The sequence below is a fragment of the Haplochromis burtoni genome, unplaced genomic scaffold (assembly GCF_018398535.1).
Source record: "Haplochromis burtoni strain Fernald_Lab_line unplaced genomic scaffold, NCSU_Asbu1 Contig_92, whole genome shotgun sequence".
Lineage (NCBI taxonomy): Eukaryota > Metazoa > Chordata > Actinopteri > Cichliformes > Cichlidae > Haplochromis > Haplochromis burtoni.
Window position 1 is genome coordinate 218,528 of NW_024582453.1, and position 13,746 is coordinate 232,273.

Here is a 13,746-nt window from a genome sequence, read left to right on the forward strand (position 1 = left end):
TACTTTCTTTTTATTTTTTTAACCAGTTCTGAGCTGTAAGGTACGCAAGGTTATTCTTGCACATACCTCCACTGGCCTCAGGAACTGAAATAAAACCAGCAACCCTACAGCTGGTGTCCTTTGTGTGTGCCTGAGCCTTTTTCTTTCCTGAGCTAGTGAAGATAATTCAGCATCACTCTCTGGGATAAACTGTTATCAAGGATGCTGAGTAATTTGAGGCAGTGATGAGGCTGGGATGCAGGCGGAGGCCTTTAATGAGATTTGCTCGAGGTACTCTTGGTGTTGGCTCGCTGTACGTTTGTAGTTTCGCAGTGATGGCTCTCCCTGGTTTTCTGCTCTTTCTGTGTGACTTTAAAAAGAAAGAAAAAGATACCTACCCCCTGGTATTTTGCAGCATACGGATGTTTTTTTTTCTCCAGGCAGTCATGCACAGAATGCAGCAAAAAAAACAAAAAAACAACTGGATAAGCTGCAGAGTCTTGCTCTATACAGAAATATTTATTGTGGATGTGGAAAGCTTAGCTGTAAATATTCCATATACACAGTTATTAACTGTATTTATATTTCTGGGCTTTTTACCTCTTGTATATCTAAGTAAACAAACTAGGCCGCCCTTATTAATGGGAAAGTGACAAGTGACCAACCCTGCTGTGGCTAATGAGTTTGCTTTACTAACTGCACCCAGCCTTCATCAAACAGAATTATACATCTAGCTCAGCTTTAAGTTTTGAGGTGCATAAAAAAAGTAAATATTTTGCCATATTTAAGCTTAATGCCAAACAGCTTTTCTTGCAGTTAAACAGAAATTCTTTTTTTTTTTTCTTGCTGCAGATAATTAGTGTCATTCATTAGTTCTTTTTCCTGCTATTCTCTCTCTCAGGTTTCTGAATCAAGGAGGAGGAAGAAGAGTGGATTTCTGAGGCACAGTCTCTGGAGATATTTCTCATGAGGGGTGGATGAAAGATGGATGGAAGTGGCCCCTCTCAGCTGTCACACTCTGACCTCTGAGTAGCTATGTATTCCCTGCACCCAACGAGGAGGAACCCCTCCCCAGATGTGGGGCTGTCTTCTCACCCAGAGTTGGATTAATAGCCAGAGCTCACAAAACAGAATGGCATTAGCTTGTGCAGACTATGACTCATCAGAGTTCATATCAGAGTACAGGTGAGACTGAGTCTCTAGCCGATACCTGCAGGACTCTTAAGGAGAAGTAATCAGCCTTGGATGACCTTCACAGAAGGATAGAGTTATACCCCAGGTTTGATGAATTAGTGTCTATTCCACTGCCTTGTTGACAAGGTCGGCCATGGCTGCTGCTGATCGCCAGAGCAATGGTTCCCTGAAGGGACGAAGAACAGACTGAGAGAGTCAACAATGCAGCGTAACGGTGGCGGCGTGGGCGTCGGAGGCCAGCCGTGGATGTTTCGCCGCGTGCGTCTCACGTGGCTCAGTTTCATGCTCTTCTTCATCCTGGTCTTCTTCCCGCTTATTGCCCACTACTACCTCACTACCATTGATGAAGCTGGGGATCGCGACAAGCACATCTTTGGGCCCCGGCCTGGTGGCGAGCTGTGCGAGGCCAAACATGTGCAGGACTTGTGCCGTATCCGCGAGTCGGTCAGTGAGGAGCTGTTGCAGCTGGAGGCAAAGAGGCAGGAGCTCAATGGGGAGATCGCCCGACTTAACCTGCGCATCGAGGCTTGCAAGCGCAGCATCGACAGTGCCAAGCAAGATCTACTACAGCTGAAAAATGTTATCAGCCAAACGGAGCATTCTTATAAAGAACTGATGGCCCAGAACCAGCCCAAGCTGTCGTTGCCCGTCAGGTTACTTCCCGATAAGGAGGATCCGGGGCTGCCACCACCCAAGTCTCCACGCTCCTGCCGCCTGCGCTCCTGCTTTGACTATGCGCGCTGTCCCCTTACATCTGGGTTCCCTGTATATGTCTATGACACAGACTCCTACCTATGGGGGAGCTATATTGACCCTCTGGTAAAGCAGGCTTTTGTTGCATCAGTTAAGAGCAACATTTATGTAACTAATAACCCCAACATTGCCTGTCTGTATTTGGTTCTGGTAGGAGAGCTGCAGGAGTCCCCTTCCTTCCCACTGCCATCTCCTTCAGAGCTGGAGAAGCAACTGAAAGCTCTTCCTTACTGGAGGTCTGATGGACACAACCATGTACTGGTGCATCTCTCTAGAAAGTCTATGACACAGAACTTCCTGTATAATGTGAGCACAGGGCGAGCAGCAGTTGCTCAGTCCACTTTCCTAGAGCAGCAGTACCGTGAGGGTTTTGACCTAGTTGTGTCCCCGCTAGTTCATGCCCTCTCTGAACCCAACTTTTTAGAAGTCCCACCTCAAGTTCCCGTGAAGAGGAAATACCTTTTCACATTCCAGGGGGAGAGGGTGGAGTCCCTGAGGAGCAGCTTACAGGAGGCACCGCCCCAGTCTTTCGAGGAGGAAATGGAAGGAGATCCACCAGCCGATTATGACGATCGCATAATCGGCACCTTAAAGGCAGTGCAGGACAGCCACTTGGATCAGGTCCTGGTGGAATTCACCTGCAAGAACCCGAGGCCAAGTTTGCCAACAGAGTGGGCTCTTTGTGGAGAGAGAGAAGACAGACTGGAGGTCCTCAAGGTTTCTACCTTTGCCCTGGTGATTGCTGCAGGGGATGGACAACTTGTAGCATCAGCAGGCTTTGGGATGAGGCTGTTTGAGGCTTTAGAAGTGGGGGCTATCCCTGTTGTCCTGGGGGACCACTCCCGACTGCCTTACCACCAGTTTGTTCGCTGGAGTGAAGCTGCCATTTTGGTCCCCAAGCCCCGTGTAACAGAGCTACATTTCCTCTTGAGGAGCCTGTCAGACAATGACATGTTGGCTATGAGGCGACAGGGCCGCTTTCTGTGGGAAACGTACTTCTCAACCTCAGAAAATGTTCTCAACACCATTCTGGCCAGTATCAGAACCAGCATCCAAGTTCCTGCTGCACCCATCAAAGAAGAGCCAGTTCATGAGATTCCTCACAAAGCCGGGAAGTTGGCTGGGACAGATGCCAACCTGGCTGACAATGGTGATCTGGATTTGGGTCCCGTCGAGACGGAGCCTCCTTATGCCTCTCCACGCTTTCTCCGCAACTTCACATATACAGCTGCAGACACTTACAGATCATGGAACCGGGCCCCGGGGCCCTTCCACCTGTTTCCTCACACTCCTCTTGACCCGGTACTGCCCTCTGAAGCCAAATTCCTTGGCTCAGGTACTGGTTTCAGGCCTATTGGAGGAGGTACAGGAGGCTCTGGAAAGGAGTTCCAGGCTGCTCTGGGTGGGAATGTTCCCCGAGAGCAGTTCACTGTAGTCATGCTGACTTATGAGAGGGAGGAGGTCCTGATGAACTCTCTCGAGAGGCTGAATGGACTGCCATACCTTAACAAGGTAGTGGTAGTGTGGAATTCTCCCAAGCCTCCTTCAGATGACCTGCTGTGGCCAGACATCGGCCTGCCCATTGTGGTGAGTGTAGAAAGATTGATCTTTTTTACGTGCAACAATTTATCTAAATACCGTTGTTATAGTAAGTTTTTTTAAGTAAGGAAATCATCTCGTGCTCATCCTTTCTCTCTGAAATGCAAAAAGGTAACCTGCGATGTTTGATGTGTCAGATGAAAAGTTTCTTTGAGTACATCGGGATCAGTCTCTTTGAAAATCTGTTGGAGTCCATACAAATTACCAGCAGCTTTACTAAAAGGATTGAAGAAGCTTGACACCCATGAATAATAAAATCTGTGCCTTTGAACTAAGGATGAAAAATCAAATATTCATGTGGTTCACATCCACACCATTAGGTTGTCACACTGACTTTCTTCACATGTGGTGAGCTGATGGGGAGGTACTAAAGAATTTGGTGGTGCCAGACTGAAACTGAACACAATCTTTGTCAGTGAATTATTTATATTATTCATTTGGTTAAATTCATCAACTAAATTAACCGATTAATGTGAGTCTTGATAGCAAAAAACAAGTTACATCCTTGTAACAAGCATTTTTTCCTTACAAATCGTAGATGACGATTAAGCGTCACGCCCTCATGCTCCCATCACTCTGTAATAGAGGACTCATTAGACCACAGGACCTTTTTCCATTACTTCAGAGTCCAGTCTTTATGCTCCTTGGCAAATTGAACTTTTTTTCCCTTAGCCACTTAATCCCTTGAGTTGTCTTTGCTTTGTGCACGTGAGAATCCTTTTACTTTAACTGTTTAACACAGTTGTGACGTCTACTTTCAATTTAAGATTTGATTTCACTACATTTTAAGCCATTTGCAGTTAAGGTTTCAGTTCACCACTATCCCTATTGCAAGTCGAAACACATTAATCGCAGCACTAATTATCCAATTATTCGTTCTTACCTATTTACTTGGTTAAATGCAGATGGGAATGTCTCTTTCCTCTCAGCAGGGCAGAGCTTTTATAAATGCAGAGTGTTACTGTTAGCTGCCCCCTTATTCACCGGGGATCACCACAACAGGTAGCTCCACATGTTTGATTCGACAGTGTTTTTGTACCCAGTGCCCTTCCTGATGTAACCCCGAATGGATTTCTCTCTTCCTGGGATTGCACCAGGGATCTGTTGGTTGGAAGAATGTGTTAATGACTACACTGCAGAGCTGCTGTGTTAGAGCTGCATTAAAAAGGAAGAATGACTTTCTGCATTACATTCCTGAAAAGGTTTTCACATGATGCACCAAACACAGATACCAATATGCATCTGTCATCAGCATCATTACAGGCTGACTGATATGGACTTGGGCTCTAACTGGTCTCTAAAATGCAAATTTTTGGCACCTTATTAGATTAAAGTGCACTTAAAGCACTTCAGCTTAACAGCTTGCATCTAACAGCGATTTGCAGTAAGATACAGGAAACAGCGTTTTTAGAAGCAGTCACTACATAAGCAGGTACTACTAGATCTCATCTAGACTACTACTACTTCTCTAAAACGTGCCTTTTATTAAAGCTCTTGCTGCCTCTCCTCTCCTGCCTGCAGGTGGTCCGCACAGAAAAGAACAGCCTCAACAATCGCTTCCTACCCTGGGATGCCGTGGAAACCGAGGCAATCCTGTCTATCGACGACGACGCTCACCTTCGCCACGATGAGATCATGTTTGGTTTCAGGTGAAGAAAAATGTTTTTGCTATCGCCTGGTGCACACTTGTCATTTCATTTGGTGTTTCTGCGTGCTTATTAAAAGCGTATTAACCCACCGTGGAAATTTTGCTGCAACATTGAAGATGAAAAGTTGATTTAATTAGAATTTTGCGACAAAGATCAACAGAAAAAAAGTCCCTCCTAATTCTAATGTGATAGCAGAGCTCTAAAAAGGGAGCTAATTACAACTGCTAAGCACAGTACTTGTTTAATTATTTTCATTTTTATTGGTGTTGTTTTGTCTTGCAAGTCATTAACTGGAACAACAATTCATAGATAAATTAAAGATGATACGTTGTGAGCGGTGCTTTTCTCAAGAAAAGTGCTTCTGAAGAAAACTGAACGTAAACATTGAGCTAAATAAAAAGGAAGGAAGGGAAAATGCTCAAAATAATGTCGAAACATCACGTTCCTAAAAAACACTGGATCCGACAGAGAGACTGAACCTCCCGCTAGAGACCAAAGTATAGAAAATAAAAGGGAAATGTGCTGTCAGCGTCTTGCCCATACAGCACTCAGATGAGCTGAATATGAAGGCCGTGCTTAAACCAATTAAATGATCAAGCGCGCCGTTAAGTTATTTTGGTTTACAACCTCTCCCCTCTGTCAGACTTGTCTACGACTCGGTGCTGCAGCAGCTTGTCGAGGCAGGCAAAAACTCACTTGCCGAGCACGAGTACGGCGGGGTCATTTGTCACGAATTATCTCAAACTCCCCCAGAATTACACAGGAATGCTTCCCAATCTCCGCTCTCGCCAAAGAGGAGAAGCCATTCGGCAGCCGAGTGCGTTAGACATTTTAAGTGGTCTCACATGAACTCATTCGAGACTTTAATTTGCGCTTTGGGATTTCTTAGCTCTGTGAGTCCGAAGTAGGAATTTCAAGCATCCAATTTGAGGTATCGAAACACTTTTTGTGCACATTCCTGCAGTGAATCATAAGAAAAAAAAGGTTATATACTAATGGAAAAGAAAATAATTAATGCTTGACAGGAAAATGGACACATTGCTTACTTGGCTAACAAGTTGAAACAGATGGATTTGAAAGGGCAGCATATGCACAGACTCTTGAAATCCAAACACAGAAATTTGTTTTTAACTCTAAAATAAAAGGGAACCATCACACAGTGTCTACATGTTGCTTAAGAAGTCTTCAAATATGTCAAATGCTTATTTATGAATAAAAGCCATTAAATCATTTAATAAAATTCTGTTTCTCTTTGGTCACAAATTTCAAGCGCGCAGTGCTGCTGTTCTTGCACATTTTGTGCATCTAGGTCACTCAGTACAACTGCATAGTTGAGGCCAAGCTTTAGAGTTTACTGACTGGGAGTTGAATGACCAAATATTATTATTGGCTGGCGTTTTCCCCGTTATCTGATTTTAAGCAAATCAAACGGCATTTATTGGTGTTTGGTAGCTGAATTTTGCAAAATGTTACAAAATTGCATAAGAGATGAAAAGGTAACAGGTAAAGAGGTAAAATTATGTCAATAAAGATACATTTAGCTGTCTTACCTGTTGTAGCTTATGCCTATAAACCTCCCTAATGCAAAAATCTTCTATCCGCAGGCCCGGTGTTTACTTCTGAAAAAGTGTGTCGCTTTTGATTTGTACACTGCTCAAAGAAATTAAGCGAACACTCGATCATCACAGTGGAACACAAAACCAGTTAAACTTCAGGGATAACAATCTGTCCCGTTACGAAGCATAAACCAGAACTGGCAGGTCAGCCACTGGCACCCGCTCTCTTGACAAACGTAGCTGGATCACACCGAGCACATGTGACAGGCGCGATGGAGTCTGGAGACACTGACAAATATTATGCCTGGAACATGATGTTTGAAGAGATTGGGCACAAGTGGCTGACCTGGCGCTTGTAGTTTTCTCTGGCAGTGGAACTACGTGATGCTGGTCTGTGAGCACAGGTCCCACAAAAGGATGTCAGGCTGTCATGCCGCCCTCACAGAGTCTGATCGGTCAGTCAGAAAACTGAGTAGCCTAATGGAGGTCATTTCAGCTTTTCCTCATGCAAGGGATGTTTTAAGTTATGGTCCTGCTGCTGTAGCTGTGTCCACATCTCCTTGTGTGGTCACCCATCTTCTGGCAAAACCTACTCATGCACAAGCAAATATGGATGTTCCAGCCTGGAGGAGCTGGACTATCTGTGCAGTCTGAATGGACCAGTAGTGACGATAACAATAACAAAAATTAAAACTAGAGAAATATCACTTAGTTAGGAATAGGAGAGAGCAATGGCCTGTGGGCCACCAGCTGCAAAACCACTCCCCTTTTGGTTGGGTTGTCTTGTTTTTGCCACAGTGCACATTCATTCATCCATCCATCCATTCGCTTCCACTTATCCTTTTCAGGGTCGCAGGGGGAGCTGGAGCCTATCCAGCTGTCATAGGGCGAGAGGCGGGGTACACCCTGGACAGGTCGGCAGTCTGTCACAGGGCCAACACACAGGGACAGACAACCATTCACACTCACATTCACTCGCACATTCACACCTAGTGACAATTTGGATTTTCCAATTAACCTATCCCCACAAGCCGCATGTCTTTGGACGGTGGGAGGAAGCCGGAGTACCCGGAGGGAACCCACGCAAACACGGGGAGAACATGCAAACTCCACACAGAAAGACCCCGGCCTGATGTTGGAATTGAACTCAGGACCTTCTTGCTGTGCGGCAACAGTGCTAACCACCGTGCCACCGTGCAGTTTTATTTATATAGCAGCAAATCACAACAACAGTCACCTCAAGGTGCTTTATATTGAAAGGTAAGGACACCACAATAGTGGAGAGAAAATGTCTAAAATCAAAAAAACAGGTATGAGACAGCACCTGGCTAAAATGGGAAGGAAGAACTCCCTTTTAACAGGAAGACATTTGCCATGACTGTTTGGGGTTGATTGTTCTCACTTTAATTTACACCATAGGGGCTGAAATGGATTCACAATGATAGATGCTTTGTAACTGGACAGATTTTTAACCCTAAAGTTTAACAGATCTGTGTTATACTCTGATGATCAACTGTTTCTCTAATTTATTTATTTTCTTTAGGATTGTATTTCCACTGCTCAATAGTTAAGTTTTAAATTGGTTTAAAGTGGTTTATTAGGAGGCTATCAAAAGCTATTAATGTATGTAGTTTTTGATTCAGAGTAGCAGCGAGTAGGTGAAAGGATACAGAACAGTAAACAGATTTTGATGTGTTCTGACACATAGCATTATATTTGGTTCTAAACACTTCATTAGAAAGAATCCAGCTTTAAATGTTTCCATTATGTTGTTGAGAGAGCCTGTGAGCCCAAGCTCCTCGACAAAACATATCAGTATCATAGTTTCTAACAGGGAAACTGTATTTCTGGTGTTAAAAGATGTGTAAACCTAAATCAGTCAGACGATTTATCCTGGCTTTGATATTGTCTCTTTGAGATTACTATCCAGTATGCTGTAGTGGCACAATGTGATTAAAGAAGTGCAAGTGTTAGAAAATAGAGAGGCATGTGTCGTCCTTTGTATTTGTATTCATGATAAATATTATTGTTACAAAGACTAATTATTTTGCAAAACAAATTTACCATATCAGTGAAGACGAGATTATTCTATCAGGCGGCCTACAGGAGGACATTTTTTATTAGGCATAGCACGACACAGTTCAATTAAAAGAACATGTTTATACAACTGATGGAACTGAATTCATTGGCAAAACAGATAATACAAAAAACCCCAGTAAAAGTGGGTTTAAAACAATCTCTCTATTTGATTGAATTAGTGCGTGCGCTGTAATACTTGGTGATTCATTAAAATATTATGTTCTATTATGTCTCACAATGCTTTTCCTAATATGGGCCACAATTTATGTTGTAAGCCGCTGAGTGTTTGTATGTTGTTTGTTTGTTTAGGATGTTATAGTGCGCTATGAAAGATTTGTGACCCCAGGAGCTGAAGCTGCTGTATTGCTTCAGCTAACAGCAATTGTGCTAAACTAAACTGCACATGTAAACACCCTGCATCTTAATTAACTGATTTAAATTGGAATATTTTGTGGACTTCTCTGGGTGGCTCAGAGTGTGGCGTGAGGCCAGAGATCGCATCGTAGGTTTTCCTGGGAGGTATCACGCGTGGGACGTCAACCACCAGTCCTGGCTCTACAACTCCAACTACTCCTGTGAGCTCTCCATGGTCCTGACAGGAGCTGCCTTCTTCCATAAGGTCAGAAAATGAAAACGGCTGAGCGGTAGGTTCACATCTGGCTGTGTTGGAGCATATCATTTACATATTTCCCCTTGTCCTTGTCTTCTCGCAGTACTACGCGTACCTGTACTCCTATGTGATGCCCCAAGCTATTAGGGATATGGTGGACGAATACATTAACTGCGAGGACATCGCCATGAACTTCCTCGTCTCTCACATCACCCGCAAACCACCCATCAAGGTCAGTGACAGAGCATGCAGTCTGGCTCTGGGGGCTTTGCACCTCCTTCAGGACGTGGGTATTTATATTTCTGCCTGCTTAGCCTTGCCATTACTCAAACTGGCATATCCAATATTCCGCACAAATTATACTTTTTAAAAACACAAGATCGAATCCGTGCGTTACGGCAGATTCCTTCTCTCTTTTCTCCTGGATTTTTATTGGAAGAACATTTATTGCCGCCGAGCACACTTATGGCTAGGCAAATAATTATAGCAATCAAGCTAGGGAAGCTGTTAGAAGAGAAATGTCATTGCAGCCCTCACTTTAAGTTCTTTTTGATTTAGTGGGGTGTTAATATTCAGGGGCGTTTCAGAGGGGAATTAAGGACGTCTTTGATGGAGTGTGTTGCATGACAGTGTTTTCGCTGCTAGGAATAAGTCTTGTGAATAATGAATTTGGGGCAACTTTGAACGAGTCCTAAGCGGTGAGGGAATCTATTTTTCTTTAAAATAAGACAAATAAAGAAGAAAATAAGTGGATTTTGTTGTGCCACTGTGAGGAATTGATATCTTGTGCAGATTTTTCAAGCTTGTTTCTTCTCCTCTTCCTACAATAATAAAAACAGCTGCTAGAGTTTGCTTTGGTTTGTTGTCAGATTCAGTAGCTTGCTGCAATCTAGCTGATTGCGCTAAAGTTGACATCAACTGTTTGCTTGTAATGTTTCAAGCTAACATTTTTTAAACAACTAAAATATGATAAAAAGGTTTGACATTGATGGCTTGAGAAATTATACAATGCTAGAAACAAACGATGGACATGTTTGTCAGGAAAGTCAGCATGGGCGTGGTTAAAAACATGCACTGTTTTTTGCAGCACAGTCATGTTTCAAACAGTGTTGTTTTAATAGTTTCAAAATAAAAGCAGACCACTTCACTGCTGCAATAACCTGATAAAAATGAGAGCAAATTGTAAATTAACTGGTATTTGTAGCACCTTTCTACTACAAGACTCAATCAAGTGCTTACGAAGAGTCACACACACTCACGCTTTGATGGATGCATCCCTGGAGGAGTCAGGGTTCGATCCACCAACGTTGGTTTTATATTAATTTCCCTGTTCGCCTTCGGTGCTCCCTCCGACTCTTTTTCTTTTCCCGTGCAGAGTTTTCAAAAGTTGCTTCAGTTTTTCCAGCATCAACCATTTCAGCTGCTTTGGAAAATCTATCAACTGCTGCTGTAGGAAAACAGAAACGTTATCCTCTTTCTGCTTTGGCTACGTGATCAAGCCTTTGTTTACCCCTTTGTTTAGAGTAGATGTCCTACCACATTTGGTACAGGGCATCAGTGAGCTACTGGATCTTCCACAGTTCACTTCCATACATTAACATCTCAGCGGTTCACAGCTGGATTCAGGTGTGGGGAATGTGGGGTCCAGTCGGTGGCATCAGTGTCCTCATGATCCAGGTAGTGCTTACAAACCCTCACTACATTAACCTGGGCGTTGTCCTGCACCAGGAGGAATGCAGGGCCCACTGCACCAGTATTAGGTCTGAGGGTTTCATCCCTGTACTGATGGCTAGAATCTCAAGGTCTGTGTGACTCACATGATCACTGGTTCACTGCCAAACTGGTCACGCTGGATAATTTTGCAGGCAGCACAAAGTTTGCCACGACATCTCCAGACGTTTTCACATCTGTCACATATGCTCAACATAAAGCTGCTCATCTCTGCAAAGAGAACAGGACATAGGTGGGAGATTTTCCAGTTCTGGTGTTCTCTGGCGTTTGCCGATCAAGCTGCGGGGTTTAGCATGTATTAAATCATGGTGCATTTAATGATGATTAATGGCTGTCTATTAATGATAAACTTCTTCCCTCTCACAGCAATGTTGTGAAGCACCACTTGCTGAAACTACATATAATTACATTTCAGTAATGCAAACTCGAGTTTCTTACATTTTAAGCACTAACCCCCTGCTGTCTATTTTAGGTGACGTCTCGTTGGACTTTCCGCTGTCCGGGCTGCCCTCAGGCCCTTTCGCACGACGACTCGCATTTCCACGAGCGACACAAGTGCATCAACTTCTTCGTCAAAGTCTACGGCTACATGCCGCTGCTGTACACGCAGTTTCGTGTGGACTCGGTGCTGTTTAAGACTCGATTGCCCCACGATAAGACCAAGTGCTTCAAGTTCATTTAGCGTCTGGGCGAGCGTCAGCAAAGAGCCAAAAGCAGGGTGAACTGAAGGAGTGAAAATAGGAGTGAAAAACAGCACCTTCCACTGCAAGCAGTAATAAAGATGGATGGGTGGGCTGCAGGGCAAATGGAAAGTAAGCCCAGAAAGACAAGTTAAAAGCTGTTGGCTGGCGGTCTAATCAGCAACACTACTGAAAATGTGAGGAGTGGAAGCTGGAAGGGACCACTGCCAACAAAAAGAAGCCTTTTCAGTGGATGTCACTCTTTTTCCCCGTGTTCTCTAATCATGCTCAGTCATCAAACCACTAGCTGCAGATGTCATTTGCACCTCTTAACCGCCTGCTGAGGAACGAGGGCGGGGTGTACACAGTGTACAGAAATTCTCCCAGGTTAGCAACACCTGATAATGGGGTTGGCGAGTAACTGACAGATGCCAGGCTGCGTTTGACCCAGCAGACTTTTAACGGTTTCAGCTGAGAGATCAAACAGCACACGGCCGCCACTACGCTTTTGTTTTACGGTTACAAACTGTACGTCTTGTACATGTATATGAGCGAAGCACTGAAGGTCAGAAGTATTTTATTGATCTTTTTTTTTTAATGATGTCGTTTAAGTGTAAATCTTTATGTGGAGTGAACCTTTTCCACAGCCCCTGCCTGTGGGAGATCAGGCAGGACCTCGATTGAAAGTCAGCCCAATCATGTTTTAAGTATCGTCGAGTGCTCAAGGGGGAAAATTCACTTCAGCGGTCACCATAATGCCTCAAATTTGTCATGAAAACCAGCCACCATGTTGTCATTTCATATTGCTTACACGATCTGGACTCGGTGGAAGTGTTCGAAACAGCTTGATTTTTTTTTTTATACTATGATGTTTGTAAAATTAGACGTTAAAAAGTAGTATCGGCTAATCAATGTTCGCAGGTAAAGTGCAACAAAGTCAAGAATAACAGCTGCCAAAATCAACAAAACATTGACTTTATTATTGCTGAAAGTTTTCAGTGACGGTCAGAATTATGGGAAAATCTTAAAGAGAACAAAAATGTTTTGTTTAAAAACACTTACTTTGTTTTGTGGTGGAGAAGTGGAGCAGGATATCAATCCCTTTCTCCAAACAGGCTCTTAAATATTAAATCAAAGCCAACAGCTGATGACCCTAACGTAGCATAAAATAAAGACTGGAAACTACCGTGGCTCTGCTTAATGGTACCAAATACTGCCCAATTGCACCTGTAAAGCACACTAAATAATCCAATGGTTCTCAAACTGTGGGGCCAGCCCCACTCTTGGGGCATAGACCCCCTGAAGGCGGGGCTTGGAGGACAAGGAAAGAACTCCGAGCTAAAGTGAATGGAGATGGGTTTTGTATTGTAAATAAATTGACGCTATGACGCTGACATTTATTTTACTTTAACATTAAACTTGTTATTGTCACAGACAAGTGGGAGTGATTGAATTGCGTTTGATTCGTGTATTGCTTTCCACCTGCTTTAATACTGATGATTATGTCGGCGGGCTTGTGTATGTTCTCTACAGAGGAAATAAAAAGAGGAGGATGATGGGGAGAAAATGTGTAGTCAGGTCCACAGTAGTGTATATATACCACCAAGGAGAGCAGCCAATCATATTCAACCTTGCTAACACAGCAGCGAATGAGCTTATCAGCAGAAGGGGTAAACAGTATTGAGTCATAACATTTGCCTGGCTCTTTAATCCCCTTCTTACAGTTAATAGGAACTGTAAACCAACAAGATGACATTAGCAAACTTGACGGTTGTAAATTCCTGGCCTGATGGGCGGCTGGGTTTGTATACAGAAGTGTAAAACCCTGGGTGTTGGGCATGTTATAAAAGCTTTGAGAACCATTGAATGAACCCTTTTTGATTCATTTTATGGGAAGATTTGCTAAAATGTTTATA

The 13,746-nt window shown here is 43.6% G+C and overlaps 1 protein-coding gene across 2 annotated transcripts in view; it reads left to right on the forward strand.

Moving 5' to 3' along the window:
- extl3 (exostosin-like glycosyltransferase 3) overlaps nt 1-13,265 on the forward strand; it is a 35,189-nt gene extending 21,924 nt beyond the window's left edge. For both annotated transcript variants that reach the window (XM_005935407.3, XM_042222707.1), the window contains exons 2-6: nt 881-3,513; nt 5,047-5,174; nt 9,284-9,428; nt 9,523-9,651; nt 11,623-13,265. In XM_005935407.3, coding sequence (XP_005935469.1) covers nt 1,375-3,513; nt 5,047-5,174; nt 9,284-9,428; nt 9,523-9,651; nt 11,623-11,832 — 2,751 coding nt within the window. In that variant the 5' untranslated portion in view covers nt 881-1,374 and the 3' untranslated portion in view covers nt 11,833-13,265. The remainder of the gene's footprint in view (nt 1-880; nt 3,514-5,046; nt 5,175-9,283; nt 9,429-9,522; nt 9,652-11,622) is intronic.
- Nucleotides 13,266-13,746: the final 481 nt, after the last annotated feature.